Genomic DNA, 23,260 nt, shown 5'->3' on the forward strand with positions numbered 1-23,260 from the left:
GGTCTAGTAAATTGTCTTTTAAATGGTGCAATAAGTAATATCCTAATAAGCCTAATGCTTAAGAACAGTTCAGAAAGCTGTGTCCATACAGTTGATCAGCCCTATATAGATTCTCTGATCTGATATTTTGAATGTGATTAATGTGCTAATTTACAAATGACACATATATAGTATACCTTTTAGAAATTTGAGTCTGAATTATGTGTATTTGATAAAGCTGGTCCTGAAAAATGGTAGGAGTTCTTTCAGATTCTCAGTGTACTTTTTTGTACTTAATTGCTTCATGTTTCCTGGTTATGTCTGTAATTATTTTTGGCTGCCCAGTGATTAGGTGTAAATATGTTTAACTACCCTGCTAAAAATCCAGCTTGGTCTAACCAGCTACTGAAGCAGTGGCAGAGCTGATCAATCTTAAGTTGTTATTTTTTTAAGGTAAGTCATTTTCCAGTTGCCTTACTTTTTTATTAAATTGATCAATAAATGTTTATATATATATATATATATATATACACTATATTACCAAAAGTATTCGGTCACCCATCCAAATGATCAGAATCAGGTGTCCTAATCACTTGGCCTGGCCACAGGTGTATAAAATCAAGCACTTAGGCATGCAGACTGTTTTTACAAACATTTGTGAAAGAATGGGCCGCTCTCAGGAGCTCAGTGAATTCCAGCGTGGAACTGTCATAGGATGCCACCTGTGCAACAAATCCAGTCGTGAAATTTCCTCGCTCCTAAATATTCCACAGTCAACTGTCAGCTTTATCATAACAAAATGGAAGAGTTTGGGAACAACAGCAACTCAGCCACGAAATGGTAGGCCACGTAAACTGACGGAGAGGGGTCAGCGGATGCTGAAGCGCATAGTGCAAAGAGGTCGTCGACTTTCTTCACAGTCAATTGCTACAGAGCTCCAAACTTCATGTGACCTTCAGATTAGCGCAAGTACAGTACGCAGAGAGCTTCATGGAATGGGTTTCCATGGCCGAGCAGCTGCATCCAAGCTACACATCACCAAGTGCAATGCAGAGCGTCGGATGCAGTGGTGTAAAGCACGCCGCCACTGGACTCTAGAGCAGTGGAGACGCGTTCTCTGGAGTGATGAATCACGCTTTTCCATCTGGCAATCTGATGGACGAGTCTGGGTTTGGAGGTTGCCAGGAGAACGGTACATTTCGGACTGCATTGTGCCGAGTGTGAAATTTGGTGGAGGAGGAATTATGGTGTGTGGTTGTTTTTCAGGAGTTGGGCTTGGCCCCTTAGTTCCAGTGAAAGGAACTTTGAATGCTTCAGGATACCAAAACATTTTGAACAATTCCATGCTCCCAACCTTGTGGGAACAGTTTGGAGCGGGCCCCTTCCTCTTCCAACATGACTCTGCACCAGTGCACAAAGCAAGGTCCATAAAGACATGGATGACAGAGTCTGGTGTGGATGAACTTGACTGGCCTGCACAGAGTCCTGACCTGAACCCGACAGAACACCTTTGGGATGAATTAGAGCGGAGACTGAGAGCCAGGCCTTCTCGACCAACATCAGTGTGTGACCTCACCAATGCGCTTTTGGAAGAATGGTCAAAAATTCCTATAAACACACTCCTCAACCTTGTGGACAGCCTTCCTAGAAGAGTTGAAGCTGTAATAGCTGCAAAAGGTGGACCGACATCATATTGAACCCTATGGGATAGGAATGGGATGGCACTTAAGTTCATATGTGAGTCAAGGCAGGTGACCGAATACTTTTGGTAATATAGTGTATATATATATGTGTGTGTGTGTGTGTATGTATATGTATGTATGTGTATATATATGTATGTATGTATGTATATATATATATATATATATATATATATATATAAAATATACCTGCTCATCACACTCGTATGTGCTTTTTCAGTCAGTGTTTCAGTTCATCCCAAAGGTGTTCACTGGAGCTGAGGTCAGGACTCTGTGCAGGACTCTCGGGTTCTTCTACACCAACCTTGGAAAACTTCATGGACCTCGCATGTCTAAGTTCATGAGCAGTGTCTTTCCAGTCTTGCACTACACAACAGTACCTCACAGTGACGTATCAATAACTTTAATATGTACAATAACTAAGAATGTGTGCAACAACTAGTAATCTGTGCGATACTACAATATCTGTAAGACCTAAGAATTAGTGCAACTACAATGCAATATGTTCCACATCAACCTTGGCTAACCATGTCTTCATGGACCTCACTTTGTGCTCCTGTAAAGGAAAATTGAAAAGCTACAGCCAAGACATTCTAGACAATTGTGTGCTTTTAAATGTGTGACAACAGTTTGGGGAAAGACCATATATGAGTGTAATGGTCTATATTCCTTACTGTTGTGTCAGCAGTAAGGCCACGCGGGTGCAGGCCACTCGGGTTCTTCCACATCAACCTTGGCAAATCATGTCTTCATGGAGCTTGCAGTGTGCACAGAGGCATTGTTATACTGGAACAGGTTTGGGGCCTTTAGATCCCCTAAAGGAAAATTGTAAAGCTACAGCATACAAAGACATTCTAGACAATTGTGTGCTTTTAAATGTGTGGCAACAGTTTGGGGAAAGACCATATATGGGTGTGATGCTCTATATTCCTTACTGTTGTGTCAGCAGTAAGGCCACGCGGGTCCAGGCCACTCGGGGTCTTCCACATCAACCTTGGCAAATCACGTCTTCATGGAGCTTGCAGCGTGCACAGAGGCATTGTTATGCTGGAACAGGTTTGGGGCCTTTAGATCCCCTAAAGGAAAATTGTAAAGCTATAGCATACAAAGACATTCTGGATAATTGTGACGTGTCTAAATTTGTGGCAACAGTTTGGGGAAGAACCATATATGGGTGTGATGCTCTATATTCCTTACTATTGTGTTGATTTCTTAACTATAAATTTTCTACAATCTATCATTATTTGTGGTCATTCAGAAACCCCAACCCTAGTTTCCTTTCTATGAGCATTACCAGCTGGTAAAGATGGTCTACCAGCTTGAACACTGTTTTGACAGCTAGATTTCCATGGGTCATGCTTATGATTCTCTAGCAACATGGAAGGTGTCAGGAAAGTAAACTATGGTTTATTTATGTTATTTTGGAGGTGGACTTGCCCCAAAAAAAAAAAAAAAAAAAAAACCGTCCAAGTTCACTACATTACCCACAGTTACGTAGCTGACGCGGCGTGATGACGTCAAGCATGTGCGCCAAACTAAAGCAGTGAATCGGCACAATCTATTGCAGTGCACTGGTGGGGTAGTAAAACTCCACAAACACAGTTCTAGGAGGGGACAATTTCATAATCCTCAAGGACGTTTCGGTACTCGATTATCCCGAGGCTCTGTGTGAAAATGGAGACGTATTTAAAGAGCTGTCGGGACGTGCTTAAGGTAAGGACACCATGCGCTAATGACAAGGCTGTTGTTCACTCACAGTTCACTCTGCTGAGTTGTTAATGGCAGGTCGACGTCTACACGCCGCGCGCTGTCCTCGTGCAGTGTCACGGGCTTGTGTTGGAGTTAGTGTTAGTGTTAGATAACTGTGGACAGCACTCATGCTTCTCCAACACTCATGCTTCTCCAACACTCATGGTGTGCCATGCTGATTTGTTAAAGCTTGTAATGTTATAGCTGTATATGTTATAGCTGTATATGTTTTGTATCATTTCGAATAGGTAGTGTAATTGCTGCATTTGAGTAAAACAAACGTGTGCAAATCATCCCATCTTCAAATTTCACAGAAATCTTTCCTATCCAGTGCTTTTCCTCTCTTCATGTTTGGTTATGCATCGTTAAATCGTGCTCCTGGGGGAGTAACTTGTGTGGTTTTGTAAATAAACAGCTCTGTGGGTAGACACACCCACAACCCCTCCCCCCTTCCCACACACACACACACACACACACACACACACACACACACACACACACACACACACACACACACACACACAAAACCCACACACCCAACACAAACACACACACACTCTTGTTTAAGATCACACTAAAGCAGTGCTTCACATTGAGGGTTCCCCAGGGATTAGTTATATTTTTATTTTGTTACAGTGGTGGAAATCACAACCACCAAATGTACAAATGAATTATATTTATTATATTACTGAGTTCTTATATTTATTAGCCTGTTTTACTGGCCACTTGAAGTGAATGGGTTTAACCCAAACCTCAATAACTCAAAAACAAGAAGGCCTGTAAATAACGTCGATGTCAGCTTGAACCTATTGTGTTCTAATAGGCTCTGATAAATAGCCAGAATGTTACTGTACACTCATTAAAGAGCATAACGTGAATATTTGGATTGTGTTCATTAACAACTCGGTACTGTGTGGGTCCACTGAATTTATTTTACAGCTTCTGAACTCTGTTTACTATTTCTCATGCATTTCAAAGCTGTGCTTGCTGCTGATTATTTACACAGGCTGAATAGAAATCATTTGTATTGTGAAATCGGTGGTGAGTACAGCAAATAGTCAGACAGATGTCAGTAGAGAAGAATATCATGTCTATATTTCTTATTTAAATGCTGTTTGACATCTGGATGATTTCTGTGCCCTTCAGAATACACAATATGGCCAAAAGTTTGTGGACTCGTGACCGTCACAGTCATATGTGCTTGTAGAAAATCCCATTATAGATTTAGTCCCCCTTTAATGTTATAATCCCACTTTTCTGGGTAGGCTTTCCACTAGATTTTGGTTGTGTGGATTTGTTTAGCTGTGTGGATTTGTGTCCATTCAGCCACAAGAGCTTTAGTTAGGTCAGGCACTGATGTCTGGGTTAGGGTTACTCTCAATGGATATTCCAGTTAATCCAAAAAGTGTTGAGGGGTGCTGAACAGAGGTTCAGGCCACTCAAGTTTTTCCACATCAACCTTGGCATGTCTTCCTGGAGCTTGCTTTGTGCACAGGGGCATTGTCATGCTAGAACAGGTTTGGGCCTCTCAGTTCCAGTGAAGGAAATTTGTAATGCTGCAGCATACAAAGACATTCTAGACAATTGTGTGCTTCCACCTTTGTCACAACAGATTGGGGAAGAACCACATGCTCAGGTGTCCACAAACCTTTGGCCATGTAGTGTATATTACTGTTTTCATGTCATGTTTATTCAGTGTTCTATTAAAAAAAAAGTGCCTCTCAGGTTTAATGATTGAAATGCAGTTTACAAAGGTAATTTGTTTGCATGGTGACGGTGGCACAGTACAGTTTGAAATAAAATGGTGGCTACTAAACCTGGGAATGTCTCTTTGCAATTCAATTTCATTTTGATTCTTTGATTTGATTTTGATTCAGACCACAAAGAAGCAATTATACTGTATATTCTTTATGCATAATCTTTATTTCTATAGCATTACGCTTTTTTTAGTATGACTGATTGATGTTTTTAGAACATATCATTTTGATTATAATGACATGAAATGTAATTCTATGTAGTTTTTCGTCTTTCCATTTTAAAATTTAAAAAAGGTTATGGATATGCCAATATAAAAGTCTGACTTTTTGTGCAGTTATAGTGTATGTTTCAAGAGAGATTTGCTATACAGAAATCATTTTCCCCCATTCCAACAGCTACTGTATTGTTTTAAGATCTTAAAACTGTTTTGTTTTAGGATTACTGGAAGCCGCCGGTAATGGATGTTACATCATCAGTATAAAATCCAGTTCGCTCAGGTGTAACTGAATACCCCCAAATTTATTAGATTACTTGGTAGGAATCAGTTGGTTGCCAAATACAGTCCAATGTGCAGAACAAGGCCACTGTCTCTGTGAGTAATAAGTAGTGAACACAAAGAATTTGTTCGAAGGAAATAAAACTGTACAGATATGTGACTGATAAACAGGAGCTTATGCACATGTGTAGTCACATGGAGAAAAGCATAACGGCATACAGTATACACAGCCTTTGCTCTCACAGGATTGAATTCACATGGAAGTATGGATATCAGACCTAGTCACTTTTTATTTGTAAGAAAAAGAAAACCTTGAAAAACAGCCCCCCTAACTATCCTCCCCCTCCGCCATCACCACCACCACCCTCGAGGTTAATGGTTAGGCTCAGTGAGTAGCAGAAAAACTGACCTGAATTCCTTCCTTCCAGCCTACAATTAGAGTGACAGTGAGATGGAAGTGAGCCAGTGAGCATGAGTGCATTACCATCAGCGTCAGAGGGACTGGCTCAGCAAAAATGCATTTATATCAAACTCAGTATAAAATTGTTTTTGCTGTTTGAAATTGTTTGAAAAATGATGGTTGGCCATTTTATGCTAAGCTGATTGCAGGTCTGTGGGATAAAATTTAGAGTTGATTCATTCTTCTGTGCTTCTTTTAGGGTCACATGAAGAGCAGCTATGAGCAGCTTTATGTTGTGCTGGGGAATGAGGCATGTGATATTGACTCCATGGTATCAGCTCTAACTTTTGCCTATTTTCTGTCAAAGGTGAGAACTTCAGTAATTACACCCACTCATTCATGCAATTAGCTAATCAACCAATTGTGTGGCAGTAGTGCAGTGCATAAACTCATGCAGATACAGGCCAGCAGCTTTGCGTAATGTTCACATCAACCATCAAAATGGGGAAAAATGTGATCTGAGTGATTTTGACCGTGGCATGATTGTTGGTGCTGCTGTATAATATAATATAACTTCTATAACTGCTGATCTCCTGGGATTTTCACACACAACAGTTTCTAGAGTTTACTCTATGGTGCAATAAAGTAAAAACATCCAGTGAGTGGAAGTTCTGAGGACGGAAACACCTCGTTGACGAGAGAGGTTAAAGGAGAATGGCCAGACTGGTTTGAGCTGACAGAAAGGCTACAGTAACTCAGATAATCACTTTGTACAATGAGTGAGCATTGCTGGTGAGCAGAAAAGCATCTCAGAATGCACAACACGTTGAACCTTGAGGCAGATGGGCTACAACAGCAGAAGACCACATCGGGTTTCACTTCTGTCAACCAAGAACAGAAAGCTGAGGCTGCAGTGGGTACAGACTCACCAGCTGAAGAGTGGAAAAACGTAGCCTGGTCTGATGAATATCAATTTCTGCTGAGGCACACAGATGGTAGGGTCAGAATTTGGCACCAACAGCATGAATCCATGGACTCAATCTGTCTTGTGTCAACAGTCCAGGCTGGTGGAGGTGGTGTAATGGGGAATGTTTTCTTGGCACACTTTGGGCCTGTTAATACCAATCAATCATCTCTTGAATGCCACAGTCTATCTGAGTACTGTTGCTGACCATGTGCATCCCTTCATGGCCACAATTTACCATCTTCTAATGGCTACTTCCAGCATGATAATGCACCATGTCACAAAGCAAAAGTCATCTCAAACTGGTTTCATGAACATAGCAATGAGTTCAGTGTTCTTTAGTGGCCTTCCCAGTCACAGGATCTGAATCCTGTAGAACAATTTTGGGATGAAAAGTGCACCTAAAAATCTGCAGAAATTACATGATGCAATTATGTCAACATGGACCAGAATCTCAAAGGAATGTTTCCCACACTTGTGGAATCCGTGCCATGAAGAATTGAGGCTGTTTTGAGAGCAAAGCGAGGCCCTACCCAGTATAGCATAGTGTTCCTAATAAAGTATTTGGTGAGTGTAGTTTGTTTTAGTTTAGCGTATGAGTTTTATTAATCTTGGTCTGGAATACTTGGCATTTCCACATTGATGGAAGATTATTCATCATGATTTTGCTATAATGAAGCTGGGAAAGTTTTTTAAGTCCTCATTGTTTGGTTCCTAGACCTTCGACTCTAGGAAAGCAGCAGTGCCTGTGCTGAACATCCCACGAGCAGAATTTCCCTTGCGCTCTGACAGTACTTTCCTGCTGAGAGAGAGCGGCCTGTCCCAGGACTACCTGCTGTTCAGGGACGAGGTGGATTTGCACAGTCTGCAAAATCTGGCCATCACATTAGTGGACCACAACGTTCTGCCTGAGTATGTTCTTCACTGCAGAATTAACATGATTGTGTGTTTACATTTACATGCATTTTTGAAGATGCTTTCATACAACATTCTCAAAAAAGGTACTAAAATTGAGTTTTAAGGTACCCTTAAGGACAAGTCTTTGTACCTTTAGTTAAAAAAATAGATGAAAATAATTTAGAGGTGCTTTATTAATGTCTTTAAATGACAACTTTTTATTGCTATTAGTTTTGAAGCATATTATTCAAAAACTACTAATTAATAAGGTGTGTAGTATTTATTTGAATGTAAGCTTGCAGTGTTAAGCTGTAGATAATTGCACTTTAAGGATAGTTGCTGTACTTTTGAGGGTACATTGACATTGTTTAGGGAACAAAAAATATACCCCTACATGCCCCTTTACTTTTTTTCTGATATTGAGCCAGCTGACAGTTGAGGAAGTAATACACTTGAAACTTAAAACTCTGATTTTCCAATTTAAAACTCTGATTTTCCAATTCCAAAGACCAATTTTCCACCAGTTGACCAGAAACATGTGCCAGAGATAAAGAGGAAAAGAGAACCATAACTAAATAAGTGTTAGTAGTTCGTTCATCTTGAAAGTTAAAAAGTCTTGAAATAACAGTGTGTTGTTGACACTAGTCAACATTAGTTTTAACTTCTTACACCACAGTGCTGTGCTCGCTTCCGATTACACAGAAGGTGCGGAAGGATTTTCTATAAAAGCAACTCTGACAGTAGTTTTGACCGTAATGCACCCGTTCATACACATGGATCCGGTATGTTATTGTTTCTGTAGTAACCTCTTAAACAGGGATTTCTTATGGAGGATAAAACACTTCGGGCTGTGATGTGATGTCAGGGTGGTAGCAGCCACATTACCCCATAACTGATCATTTTTCGTATAAGAGCACGCCCCAATGTGTTTTGGAATGACAGTAAGGCATTTTAGATAGCTTGTAAATTTACAGGCGGCCAGACAAGCAAAATGCTTCATTGGCTACATCAGCTATGATGTGTTTATAATACTGCAATGAATAACACTACTGTATGTGTATGCAGTGGAACTATGTGTATATGTATATATGCATACATATGTATACAGTCTCCTCTGTGCAGGGCTGACAGGACACTGGAGAATGCTGTGGTGGAAGTCATTGATCATCATCGTTTAGAAAGAACCTCGTCTCCCTTCTGTTCCATCACCACAGAGACCGTGGGCTCCTGTGCCACCTTGGTTACAGAGCGCATTGTCCAGAAGGCACCTGAGCTGCTGGACCAACAGGTGGCACAGCTCCTATATAGTAAGTAGACTTACTTAAAATGTCACATTTTTGCATAAATGCATCAATCATAAATCAATAAAACCAATAATAGCTTGCTGAATAGTGCAGAGAATTTGTCTGGTGAAAAAGCAAAAAAAAAAAAAAAAAAGATGGGAAAGACAGACTAGATGCTTCACTGACTTCAGTGCAAATAGCCAGATTGTTTGGTGTGTGAGACTCAGTACAGTCATTAAACAGTATGGCTGATTAGCAGGCTCTATGGCAGCAATTTTCAACATGAATGCTTGTCCTCACAGCACTGTCGGCTGTTTACTTAGTCTGAATTCAACTGCATGAGCTTAGAGTGCTTATCTTAGACACAGACCACCTCCAAATAGACGGTAGAAGTAACCACCAAAAACCAGATTTAATCTTGTCGTCTACATTTCAGAGTTGCATATTTTGGGGGAAAACATTTCATGAACCTCTATAACCACAATGTACTACGTTTTGTGCAAATGACGTTACAGGACCGAGCTAATTACGAATGTAAATATATTATCTTATATTATATATATTAGCTGTATTAAATAACCTATACTTTTTGCTGTGTGTTTTCAGGCGCAATTATCACTGACTGTGTTAATATGGCACCTGAGGCAGGAAAAGTCACACCCAAAGACAGCCAGTATGCCGTCCTTCTAGAGACCCGCTTTCCTAAACTCCCTCCTCGGAGCATCCTCTTTCAGTCTCTACAGAACGCCAAGTTTGATGTGTCAGGTACGTGGGCAATCATGAAAAAAGGTTCATTAAATGAGAAGTTCAGGAATCAACATTTAGTAAAATGTGCCTCTTTCAAACTTCTTTGTGCGACAAGATTGAACTAAAATCAAAATTGGCTGTTGTACAAAATCTGAAATAAGAAATATAAACTTTTGTGTCATGTGGATCAGGCCTTACCACAGAGCAAATGTTGTTAAAAGACATGAAGACTGTATCAGGAGGAGATCTGAGACTGGCTGTCAGTGTTATCTACATGACACTCGAGGTAAGTGATTTCACTCTGAATTTCTGCGGTTGCTTTTCGAATTTAGCTGTACTGAATTTAGCTGTACTGAATTTAGCTGTACTGAATTTAGCTGTACTGCCAAAGGAAAAGTTGTGTAGCACTTCATAGCTGTAGCCCTTCTCGTTATGAGAGATTGTACAGTTGTGAGAATAGGGCAGTGAAAATGTGGATAAAAATATCACACTTTATGACAGATCTTTAGTGAGCTCTAAAACTTTAAACATTTAAGGGGATCAGATTACATTTCAACCATTTTAACCATTAATGCAAAAAAATCCAGGTAATCCAAATGATTCACAAACTTGTCTCATACAACATGCATTCAGTAAATACATATCTTTGAAATATAAAACTGCAAATAAACTGCCATTATAGTGTCTGTTTCATTGACAACTTTAATGGCTCATATTTGATAATCCCCATAGTAGTTTTCAACAGTATTGAAAAAAAAAATCCTTTGTGTATTTAGGATTTCCTGCAACGAGAGTGCCTACAACAGGAGCTTTGTGAATTCTGTCATAAGCATAACTACAATCTGGTGGTGGCCATGACCATCTCCTTCATCGACAATAAGGAGCCTTTCAGGCAGATTGCTGTTTACAGCTCCAGCACACGCAACAGGGATGAGGTACCTCAGAGCTCATTCAGTTTAGACCACATAACAGGACAGTGTTTGCTATGTGTTTCTCATACATCTCAGTGTTTCTCATACATATATTTGAAATATAAAAATACCATTTTGGAATCTTTTTTTATCCATAGAAAAAATCTGTGTGATTTATTTATGTCAAAATCCTTTTGTATTCTCTATTTTTGAGGCTTGTCAGTGGCTAGAAATTCTCTGTAGCGCCATAATAAAAGCAGCACTTTCTTTTCATGACCACCATAGCACTTTCCAGCTTCCGTCAATGAGGAAATGGAGAGAGAGCCATGTGTTGACTGACTCGTTTTTTTTTTGTTACAAAAAACATGGATGTTAATTAGCTGATCAGGATTTCACATGATCAGTAATTTATTATTCACCATAATTTTCATCAGCTAGTGAGGCAAAGCTTCTATGAGCTTATGATGCTGAGCCCTCAACGAAACACAGGAGAAAAATGCAATAGCAGGTTAATATTTGTGGTGCAGTAATACTGGAGAAATGAAAGAGGCAGTATAATTGATTGACCCTTAATAATTTAGTGAATGAGTATGAATGAACCATCAGTATAGTTTTTGAAGGATAGTTGGTTTAAGCATTAGCTGCAATCTCCAAGAACACTAATATTACTCTTTAAATTATTTGTATTTACGTATTACACAATTATAATAATGTATTTTTACTTTGATTCGTTGTTCAGCATTTTTTCAGCATTCACTGGCTACTTTTTTTTTTTAATTTATTTTATCTTGACTAGGATATTGTCCTGCAAAGAGCATTTTGTTTAGGGAGCCAGTTTAACAAACAAGGTGGTGAAAACAGCCAGTCAGCTAAAAGATGCCTAAAACCTTACTATCTAAGCGATAGTTAATGTCACGCCCTGATCAAGTTGTTAGATAGCTAAGTGCCACAGTGAAACAGACATCAGCCTAATCAAGATAGATGAAATACATGCAAAAGTGGAACATACTTCAGTTCAGGAAAGCCTAATCTCAGAAAATTTAATCGTAGAAGATCTCAAAAAAGGGTTTTCCCAGGCCACCATACATATATCCAAATAAATTTTGATACATTCTTACCCATCCTTAAGGACAGCATATACATATGAACATGTTGGCATACAATGTTTGCCTTTCTCAATAGGTAATCAAAGCACTTGAAAAAGCCAGGAACCCCCATCTGAATCTCAGTCCCATGAGCAGTCCTTATACAGACATGAAGGCCTACGTTCAGGGCAACGCGCTGGCCTCACGCAAGAAGGTGTTACCCATCATTTCAGACTTCCTTAAAGACAGAGAGAGGAAAATGGAACAACTGGAGGACCTGGAGCTGGAGGATGAGTGCACACAAGAGCAGGGGGACTCTCAGCAGTGCTGTGAGGACGCTGTGATGGAAGAGGACTCCGGTGTACCTCCAACACCCATGAACAGTCTGGTCGAAGGCTGTCCTTTGGACAATGGTCTTCCCAAAATTAATGCAGACGTGCTGGTGGAAAAAGTCAGCAAGATAGTCAGTGAGGAGGACGATGATGGACCATGATGGTATGCTAGTTTTGTTATTGAACCTCATAGCCTCTGAAGTCGGAAGTCAGCCGTTGGAGAAAACTGGTTCTTCTCGTTCAAGTATGCACTGCGTATACAGTCAGCGCAGGGCATGAAGCATGAAACTGCTCTCTTTGCTTCTCTGACTGAGGTTCATCGGAAAAGCACACGTTCCTGGTGTCTTACACATGGTACTCTGAAGTTTAAATGAAGAATTGACACATGTTCAACATTTGGACATAATTATCACAGATAATTATTTGTATTATATTGTTTGTCTAATAGCAATTTTAATTTGTATTATTTTAGTCTGTCTGCTCATGCCATCAGTTCTTCAGCACGTTATTCTCGGCAAGCTGATTAAGAAGCATTTCCTCAGGACCTCTGTCATACAAATCTAAATCTGACAGGAACATAAATGTAGGAAATAGTAATCGTAGTAATAGTTTCATTGCTACTGATGGTATTTCATCATGTTAAGTGCATCTAATCATCAATGTTTTTATCCGAAGGCTGCCTAGACGCACATACCTTCATATAGAACTTTATTTTAATTGACTTGGGCCATTATTAATTCAATTCTTTATTTCTTTCTTTTTTTAGTAATCTTTTCTGACTTAGTATTAATAAACAATCCTAGAGGGAAGCATTGGGCGCATTAAATTACATTTAGCTTAAAGAACCATCCTTGAATACCTTTCACTGTGTTTTTTTTTTTATAGTTACAAATTTGGGTTTATTGTGTGAATGATGTGCTTTTTTGTTTTTAATGAGCTTAAAATCAGTTTTAGTGAAGACACTTGCACTTACATTTCAGTGCATGAATAATATTAATATTGCTTACTCAGATGTGTTGAACTTCAATACTAGATGTTCTGCCTCCACAAAATATTATTAGGAAGGCATTGAAAGCATTTCTGATTTAAGCTGTTCTCTGATTCAGGTAATTAGGTATTAGTCATGTCTGTGAGAGTGCATCTATATTATTAGCCATGAAACATTATCTATTTTTATTTTTGCCTCAGAAGCCAAGTAATTTGATGCAACTGAACTGCAGCTCAAACTGCTTGCATGCAAACATAAGCTTATTCCATGAAAATCGACTTTTCTGCTAAAGGCCAAAGAGTATTAATGCAAGTTTCAGCTTGTTCAGTGTTCATTTCTACATAGTTAATTTGTGCATAGTTTTATCATCTTAATAATAGTTTTTATAGAATTAATTTCAGTGTTAATGCAAATAGTAGTTATGCCATGCAGGGATGATTTGTGTGTGTGTGAGAGTTTTGGAGTTTTGTATTTTCTTTTACTGTTTAGGAGGAAAAATATTCAGTGTATTTTTATTGTTTAAATCAACTGACAATTATGAACCAGTATTATTAGCATGCCAAGAGATCTATTTATTCTGGTATAATTAAACCAAAATAAATTTTGCTTTTGATTGCATAGAGTAGTTATGTCTAAGAGAATCGGGTTTATGACATATCACAGGTATTGTACTGGCAGCTTTTGGATAAAAGATTTAATTTAACATTTAATTTGGATATTTCATTTAAATGTCGAAGGATCCAACCTTAATGGCAACACGTTGACACAGGACATTGGGGAGAGTTGTGTGTTCGTAGTCGTAAAAGTGCAGCTATCAACAGGCTAAATGTAAATTCAATCACTGTGAATAATTCTTGGCTTTTTTATAAAGGATTTAGATGTTTTGTTCTACAAATTGCATATGTCATTGGGTTCTGTATGTACTCTGTGGTCTGTGGGGTTATTATTTGACAGGGGAACAGTACACTTTATTAGGAACACCTGTACACCTGCACATTCATTTAGTTCTCTATTCAGCCAATCATGTGGAGGCAACACTGTGCATAACATCATGCAGATACTGTCCAAGAGCTTCAGTTAATGTTCACGTCAAACATCAGAATGAAGAAATAGTGTGACCTTTGTGACTTTGATTATGGCATGGTTGTTGGTGCCAGAAGGGCTGGATTGAGTATTTCACACACAGCAGTCTCTAGAGATTACACAGAATGGTGTGGGGGGGGAAAAAAAAAAAAAAACATTGACTGAGTGACAGTTCTGTGGGTGGAAATGCCTTGTTGATAGGAGAGCTCAGTGGAGAATGGCCAGATTGGTTCGAGTTGCCAGGAAGGATATAGTAACTCATATAAACACTCTTTACAACCGTGGTGAGCAGAAAAGCATCTCAGCATGCACAAAACATTGAACTTTGAGGTGGATGGACTACTACAGTAGAAGACCACATGGAGTTCCACTCCTGTCAGCCAAGAATAGGAATCTGAGGTTATCATGGGCACAGACTCACCCCAACTTGACAGTTGAAGACTGGAAAAAGACCAGGTGATTTTTTTTTCTAATCTTCAACTGTCCAGTTTGAGTGAGTCGGTGCCCATGATAACCTCAGATTCCTGTTCTTGGCTGACAGGAGTGGAACTCAATGTGCTCTTCTGCTGTTGTAGCCCATCCACCTCAAGGATTGATGTGTTGTGCATTCTGAGATGCTTTTCTGCTCACCACGGTTGTAAAGAGTGCTTATTTGAGTTACTATAGATTTCCTGTCAGCTCAGACCAGTCTGGCTATTTTCCTCTGATCCCTCTCATCAACAAGGCATTTCTGCCCACAGAACTATTGCTCACTCAGTGTTTTTTGTTTTTTGCACCATTCTGTGTAAACTCTAGAGACTGTTGTGTGTGTGAAATTCCCAGGAGATTTTTTTTGTTACCAACATCCATGCCATGGTTAAAGTCATAAAGTTTTGCATTGCACTGCTGCCACGTGATTGGCTGATTAGATAGCTGCATGAATGTGCAGGTTTACAGGTGTTCCTAATGAAGTGGATGGTGAGTGTGTTATTGTCCTAAGAATATCGTTAGCTAGCTGTCAGTCTAATGTATCAAAAGAGATCTGACAATTTATGAGCAGAATTACACAAGCTGTTTGGTTCACACAAAGTGTATATGTGATTTAAATGCAGGTGGACAATCATACACCAATCTGTTAATCTTTCTTCTGCCTGTTAATTTTAAGGCCTTACTTAATTCAAGGTTCTGCTGAAACTTCAAAGTTGTGGTTTTAGTGTATGAATAAAATAATTGTTTTGTGTTTGCAAATATGATATTCATTGTAGTGGACCTCCAAGACGTATGAAGAGAGGATTATGAGGGCTGGCAGTAGGCCAATAGTAGAATTGGGCTAAAATAGTCTATACATTTATATTGTAAGCAATTGCATTATTTATTTAATAATAATGAATGAGTGCGGAAAGTCTGTTGTCAGTGGAATGATAGCAAAATCCCTAGTGTTCATTCAACACTACAGGTGTTGAGACTTTTCTTATAAGAATATTCATCTGTCTCCACCTGGATACTGTTGATGTACTTTGACACATTGAGATTAATCTTGGTAATCTTGGGTTTTTTGACCACACTCCAAAGGACTGCTGTCCATTCCACCATTAGGGTGCACTATAAAGTATAAACTGTAATGCTCATTTGAACCACTTGCATAAAAGCTAATTCTTGGTACTTTTGTTTCATCAAGTGCAAGACACCTTGAATCAGACATCTTGAATTTTAATGAAAACACATTTCAATAAAATCTAAACGTTTTCCAGTTTATCTTTGATATTCAAAAGCTTCTGCAAGCCGGATGTGAGGAGGTATCTCAAACATTTTTCCACATTGACTACACATCTTATATATGTCTTTGCTACCATGTCTTGATAGTACCAATCGACTTTCATGTCATGTCAGGTCACTTGGGGGCACTAATGGAAACTGTTTATGTGGCTTTAAGAACTTATATATTACAGTAGGCAGTAATAGGAAGTAAGGGAATAATTTTGGTACACTGTTGTCATTTGACCGAGAAACCTGATTTCTTGATTTAATCTATACACTGCCTAAGTGCTTGGACCCCTTAACGGCTGTTTGCAGCTATATTTATAAATAGATACGCTGCCTTTATTTTTTCTTATATTGTTTGCTATCAGCATGGTAAAATGATGGTTTTCTCATTGTTTTTGCAGATTACTTTTATTCTTTTCTTGGCACACTGTAAAAAATATGTCCAAAGAGCAAATGTAGATACGGAAAAGAAATAGTCCAAAAGCCAAACTTGTGCACAGACACTGTGCTGATAGAAGTTATCTAGTTGTACAAAACTTAAAAGCTGCCTTTGAGTCTGGCACTTGTGGTGTGACTCAGGAAAACGTTACTGCCCTTTTGGCAGTTTAAAAAAAAAAAAAAAAAAACAGTGGAAACACTCCAAATAAGGGCAAGGTGAGCGTTCAACAAGTTGTGAGTCAATAGTGACTCAATAGTGAAAAATAGGCAAAAGGGGATGGACAGAAAAGTGAATACTGAGAAGGAAGAGAACTCTCATGCAGAAGAAACAGTACTAAGGAAATTACCCTTTCATCACTACACATTAAGATAACCTTAACCTTCATTCACATATGAAATGCATATCATTTTTTATTATCATAGCTGTATCAGACTGTATTTTTTAAGATTTATTTAATAAAAATACATATGAATCTACAATTAATTAAATGTATAATTATTTGTATATAATTATATATAGTAGCACATGTCCAATATTAATGCAACAGTAACTTTCAAGTTTATATATGCTGATGTAAAGGAAACTCCAGGAAATGCCTTTAGAAAATGCATATAAAATAAATAAACGCAGCGTCAATAGCAATCTGTAAAATTAGAGTAACCAAGCAGGTTGTGTGCTTTTACAACATGAACTCACATTTGTTGTTTCACACATTAGCTATATAAACTTTTGTTTTGCTTTTAAAAAGTCTCTGTACCGTTAGAATAAAACCTTTTGTACACCATGTCGCTTCTCTGAAGTGTGCAATTGAGAATGTGCAGTAAGTGATGGTTTTGACAGAAAACATTTCCCACATGTGTTACAACTGAATTTGTATTTAGTGTTACAGGTGTTTTGTTGTGATTTGCGTGTGTGTATCCACTCGTGTCGTCTAAAAGCACTTGGATCAGCAAATGACTTGGGACAGTTTGCACATATATAGGGTTTTGCACCAGTGTGGATGTTGTAGTGGATGTCCAGGTTAAATTTCTTGGCGAAACTCTTTCCACACTGAGCACACGTGAACGGCTTCTCTCCAGTGTGCAATCTGTAGTGGGAAGCGAGGGAATTTTTTGTTGAAAGATTTTTTCCACAGATATTACAAGTAAATGTGCTTCCTTTCTCACACGGAAACATTTTGGAAAGATCCAAATGTTGAGCATTTTTAGTTGCCACTGCTAAATTTAAATCTTTGCCCAAATTTGTAGTCATTGTGCAGTCTGAGTTTGTGAAGGCTGACTGATTTTCTCTAAGCAGATGTGTGGAATTCGGTTCTAGGTCAGGTGTCCATAAGCAGGAGACATCAAACTCCTGCTCTTCTTCTCTTCTCTGTTGAGGACTCTCAGTCTCACACACTTCATCCAGCATCACACACTCTTCACTCTCATTTTCAGAGTCTGAGCCAACATCGATGCTGCACTCAGAGGTTTGGAGAGCAGGTTGAAACTTCTCTGGTTCAGTTTTGAGTTCACTACTGAGCACATAACATTGACTATTTATTTCTGTATCTAGACAGAAAAAAAACCCAGAAAAATAAATTACAAAGGAGAATCTTAATATAATGACGATTAAAATATACTATTTTTACATTAACAGAGAAGAAATAGTCATTGTAGTTTCACTGTACTGTGGTTTGAGTCACTTACCATCTAGCTTTGGCTCTACTCTTTCCCCAATAGATCTATCCATCATTTCTGCTTTTGTGCCTACCGGTGTATGGTTCCATCTCTGCAGCAGAGAAATATAAAAGTATTGCAAAAACAAAATCAGTGTCAGAATCAATTTGTCTCAGTTTAACTGTGTTCTTGAAGTCTTCTAATACTGAAAGCTCTTTCTCAAGTCTGCCAGGTCAATAGTGCAGCTAACAGACAACCTTTTTCTAATTCTGTGTATTAATATTAAGCAAATTTCACTATTTGTAATTTTTGGTCAAATGAAAAGAAAAAAAAAACACTGCTTATTAGCATAATTCTAAAAATCACTGGGAAAAACCCTAAATATCAATGATATCAAAAATATCTTTGGATTATTTACGATTAACAAAATAGTACTTCAAGATACTTTTAAATCACCATCCTTTACTTCTTTAAAAGCCGGTAATGTGTGATTGTATTGTGACTGTGAGTATTGTTTAGTTTATATTCCTGCAATTTTTTAATAGTAATCTGTCTTCTCCCCAAATATGAAAATGCTTACCGAGTGTGCTCTTTCAGCTGGTGCAGATTCAGTCGCTGAAAAATTTCTTTTCTTAGAGTCTGCAGGACAAACACAGTCAATTAATAAATGACTGCCATATCAACATTTCACTAAAAGGATAGCAAATGTTGACACAACACACTTTTGGAAGAATGGGATCAACAGATTCCAGTCACATTTTGCTTGTGTTTTGGATATTGGAACTGACTATAATCAGTTCTCTATACTTTTTGGTAAAGCCCACCACCAGCACCACTCCCAGCACAGAAAACATCAGCTCTTTTAGATTTTCAGAATCTCTTGAAATGTATTTTTTTTTTTTTTTTTTTTTTTTTTGTCACTTCATGCTCTGACCTCACTTTAAGACCAAAGTTCGTCAGATATATACGTAGCTTCCTCTGGACCAATTACTTTCTGCTTATTCCTCTGACCACATTAACGTCACTGCAGAAGATGATCTTAATTACTTAGATAAACGTGCATTTTTGAGTATCTCTGACAATTAATTTTTTTAAATACAGACTTTTTTTGCTTTCAACCTTTAGAGTATAATTTCAGCAAAGATACCACCTATTGTTTCTAATTAAAAGATATGTGTTTCTGCACTTCAGTTCTGACTTAATAATGTAAATAGGCTTATGAAATAAATTTCAGAATACCAGATTTAACTAATAACACTTAAAAAAAAAAGCCAAAAAACCCTTAAGTTTCAATAAGGAGTTGAGGCTCCTTTGCTAACAATTCAAATAATACGATAAAAATACTATACACATGATCCCTTAAATGTAATCTGAGAAAGTGTGTATATCCGTATTATCATTCCTCTAAACACATTTTCTAAGCTCATTTAGTTTGTAACACAGAAAGATGTCATACCTTCTCATACCCCTAATACAGTGTGCACAATTTCTGATCATTCTCAATGGTACAGAGCTGAAAATGACAGGTCAGGACAGATCAGAAACCTTAACAGATCATGTAACGATCCAGTGCTACAGCAGCTTCCAGCATTACAACTTACATAAAAATTAGACTGTAACAGAAGACCAAACAACAATTCAGTGTTATTTGTCTGTCTGTTTATTGAAAAATGAAGTTACTTAACAGTCTGTAGAGCATAAATATGAGATTTGGTTATTTATGGACAGCTCTATGCCTCTGTAGGTGCTTCTTAAGGTTGCTGTTACGTGAGAAGGTGAGCTCACAAAAAGGACACTGTTTTGGCACTGTGTGTGTCTTTTCTCTGTGTGAATACAGGGTTTGTTTAGTAGGAAACTCCTGGTCACAGTCCTTGCACTTCTCCAAGTCTCTTTTGTGGTGACTTATGTGTTTTAACAGACCACTTTTACTTCCAAAAGTCTTCCTGCACACATCACAGGCATGCTTAGTGCCAGTGTGCATGTTAAGGTGTCTTGAAAAGACAACTTTATTATGAAACATCTTGTGACAAATATGGCATTTGAATTTTTGGTCATGCCACTCCAGATGGCTTTTGAGGCATCCCACTTCTTTAACACAAATGTGACAAAACGTGGTCTTCTTTCTCTGTTCTGTAAAAAGCAGGAGGAATTATTGCTCTGCATAAAACATCTGTAGAAATAAAGCTGGTAGACAGATAGAGGAAATAATTGTTCACCTTCCTCAGAAGAAGAAAGCCATAGTTGTGCACTGGCAGCTAGATCTGCAATAACAAAATCGATTCATGAAATCAGTTATGATCAAGGATAATGGAAACATTATGTAGTAAAAATACTGTTTATGGGACTATATATCAAAACAGCAGAACACAATCCAATGTACAGTCAGAGTGCATTCTCACAAATGGCCTAGACTAGCATTTTTATAACTTGAAAGTTGTATAAAGAAAAAATGAACACTGATTACTGTGCACTTTACCTTCTGTAGAGGTTCCTGCAAACACTGTGCAGCCAGAATCTACACAAGGAAGTAAATTCCAGTTATTTAGTTGATGCAAATGTAAACATTTCATAATTTCATTATTCATGTTCTGTAAAAACTTACAGAAGATCATATGGTGGATCAGGCTCAGATCATCTTTTACATGTTTTCTGTTCATGTTTAATAAAAAAAAATGCATGTGATATCACCTAATCCAACAAAGCTCTCTCTCTCTCTCAATCTTATGTATATATAATATAAATATATATAAACACAAATTGTCTTGAAGCATGTAACCATCAGGCCTGTGATGTTTTATAACTTAGACAGTGACAATATAGGATTTGTATCAGATACACTACACAGATATGTGCTTTAACATCCCATTCCATCCTGGAACAGGTTCAGGCCCCTTAGTTCCAGTGAAGCAAAACTGTAACGCTACATCATGCAAAGACATCCTACACAATTGTGTGTATCCAACTTTGTGGCAATGGTTCGGAAAAGGCCCACATACTGTATGCACGTGATGGTCAAGTGTCCAAAAACCTTTTATTAGCCAATACGATACTCAGCCTTGACAGAACGTAGAGAACAGTGAATTATTTCTTTGCAGATCCTAGCTTGTTAGAAAGCCATGAGAGTCATGATACACGGGCACAACAGTGGCAGTGCTGGGATTTGAACTCACAACCTTCTGATCTCACAAAACTCCAAAACCTTCTGCATACTGAACCGAAACTACTGAGCCACTGCCCCAGGTATTAGAATCTTCTTGCATCCTGAATGTAATATTTCTGATACTATTTATTAAATTAGTCACATAAAGTGATCACAAATGTTAGGTCTCCTGAGACACAAGGTGTAGTGTAGTTAGTGCAGTAGTACAGAGTGTAGGGAAGGAAAACTGTAGGAAATGGATTTTTATATTTTATATTGTTATATTTATGCTCATAGTTTTCATAGCTTTATACTTTCTTTGTATGTATGCTTCTCATGTCATAACTTTCTCTTCTCTCTTTTACTTTCTTATCTTACCTTGCAATGTTTACCTTATTGGTATTAGTTTTATGACCTGTATTTTACTGTTATTACTAAGCAGCAGTGCAGCAGGACAAATTGCTTGTACATGTAAAGGTGATTGTGATTCTTCTCTGCACTTCCTCGTTGGTAGGAGGTTTGATGATGTTTAGTGCACTAACCGTCTGTATCTCTCACTTCACTGCCAGTGTCCTCATCCTTCTCCTCCTTGGTGCTTTGACTCTCCAGCTCTGTTTCAGCTGCAGCCTGGGGATTTTGCTCTTGCATCCTCTGCAGCTTCTGTCTTAAATCTTCATTCTCCTTTTTGCTTCTCGCTATTTCCATGTGCAGGGACTGAAACCAGCTCTCCGCCAGAGCACAGATGTCTGACACAGCTGTTTTCATCAGCACATCCAGCACAGCTGTCAGCTGAACATGAAAATGCGAGTCGACCATGTTTACCTCGTAGACTACACGCTAAAAAAATTAATTCTCATTTACCGAGCTAGCAGATTAGAGATAACCTGTTACCTACAAACCTTTTCGAGTCGCTTTACGTTACGTCCAATTCACATACTTAAGCACTACAAAGTATGCTAATATAGTACACTATGTCGCTCCTGTGCCATATTGTTTAACACGCTAGTATGTGATTTTGGGACTTAGCCTCAGGATCAATCTCAAATGACTCCATACTGATCATATAGCACCCTATAAAGGGTTGAATTACTACTACTTCATGCCCTAGGTAGTGCACTAATGTAGGGACAGTGTGGTTTAATCGCAGACGACAACTTCCGCTATGTGGCTCGTTCTTCGTTTATTTTGCTTTCTGAAGAAATTACTGCCCTCTGCTGGACAGGCTGAGAAACGCCTCTGGCCAGACTGCAAGAGTACCATGTTCATGCATGGTGTGACTGACAATCTATCAAGTAATATTGCTTACTTAGCTGGTGCTGACCCAGGTTCAGTCATTTTTATTTACTGAACACAGTTTTAATTAACATACAACCTACTTTTCACCCACTGCTATATAAGACAATATTAAATTTATGTATACACTATACTGAAAAAAGTATGTGGACACCTGATCATCATACCCATATGTACTTGTTGAACATCCCATTCCAGATTTAGTCCCCCTTTGCCCTTATAATAATCTCCACTCTTCTAGGCAGGCTTTCCACTAGATTTCAGAGTGTGGCTGTGGGGATTTGTGTTCCTTCAGCTACAAGAGCATTAGTGATGTCAGGCATGTCTGGGGTGCATTTGGCTTTCCAATCCAACCAAAAGTGTTCAGTGGGATTGAGGTCAGGACACTCGAGTTCATCCAGTCCAACCTTCGCAAACTGTGTCTTCATAGAGCTCGCTATGTGCACAGGGGTATTGTCATGCTGGAACAGGTTTGGGTCTCTTAGTTCAGTAAAGGGAAAGTGTAATGCTACAGCAGGGGTGTCCAATCCTATCCAGAAAGGGCCAGTGTGGGTGCAGGTTTTCATTCCAACCAAGCAGAAGCCACACCTGAGTCTACCGAAAGTCAAGACCAAGTGAT

General features: G+C 38.5%; 2 protein-coding genes and 1 long non-coding RNA gene across 7 annotated transcripts; 1 reads left to right on the top strand and 2 right to left on the bottom strand.

Moving 5' to 3' along the window:
* Nucleotides 1-1,874: 1,874 nt before the first annotated feature.
* LOC128318106 (uncharacterized) lies at nucleotides 1,875-3,778 on the bottom strand. The gene is made up of 3 exons (XR_008301597.1): nucleotides 3,436-3,778; nucleotides 2,615-2,755; nucleotides 1,875-2,494 (listed from the first exon to the last, which is right to left on the bottom strand). It is a non-coding gene; the product is annotated as an uncharacterized LOC128318106 (long non-coding RNA).
* On the top strand, nucleotides 3,218-15,599 carry prune (prune exopolyphosphatase). The gene is made up of 8 exons (XM_026914344.3): nucleotides 3,218-3,392; nucleotides 6,342-6,449; nucleotides 7,765-7,958; nucleotides 9,066-9,250; nucleotides 9,833-9,991; nucleotides 10,165-10,259; nucleotides 10,750-10,908; nucleotides 12,067-15,599. Exons 1-8 carry the CDS (start codon nucleotides 3,354-3,356, stop codon nucleotides 12,460-12,462), a joined length of 1,335 nt encoding a protein of 444 aa, XP_026770145.1. The 5' UTR covers nucleotides 3,218-3,353; the 3' UTR covers nucleotides 12,463-15,599.
* Nucleotides 15,600-16,740: 1,141 nt separating this feature from the next.
* On the bottom strand, nucleotides 16,741-23,257 carry LOC113526378 (zinc finger and SCAN domain-containing protein 21-like). 5 transcript variants are annotated; one of them, XM_026913350.3, is made up of 7 exons: nucleotides 22,248-23,257; nucleotides 21,891-22,137; nucleotides 20,686-20,724; nucleotides 20,426-20,470; nucleotides 18,790-18,848; nucleotides 18,240-18,321; nucleotides 16,741-18,101 (listed from the first exon to the last, which is right to left on the bottom strand). In XM_026913350.3, exons 2-7 carry the CDS (start codon nucleotides 22,111-22,113, stop codon nucleotides 17,314-17,316), a joined length of 1,236 nt encoding a protein of 411 aa, XP_026769151.3. In that variant the 5' UTR covers nucleotides 22,114-22,137; nucleotides 22,248-23,257; the 3' UTR covers nucleotides 16,741-17,313. The 5 variants fall into 5 exon arrangements, 4 of the variants coding, with proteins under 4 accessions (XP_026769151.3, XP_026769150.3, XP_053089199.1 ...); XM_026913349.3 differs by having other exon boundaries at nucleotides 21,891-23,253; XM_053233224.1 differs by lacking the exons at nucleotides 21,891-22,137; nucleotides 22,248-23,257 and adding an exon at nucleotides 20,812-21,884.
* Between the last annotated feature and the right edge of the window lie 3 nt (nucleotides 23,258-23,260).

This window comes from Pangasianodon hypophthalmus, chromosome 1 (assembly GCF_027358585.1).
Source record: "Pangasianodon hypophthalmus isolate fPanHyp1 chromosome 1, fPanHyp1.pri, whole genome shotgun sequence".
NCBI classification, from domain to species: domain Eukaryota; kingdom Metazoa; phylum Chordata; class Actinopteri; order Siluriformes; family Pangasiidae; genus Pangasianodon; species Pangasianodon hypophthalmus.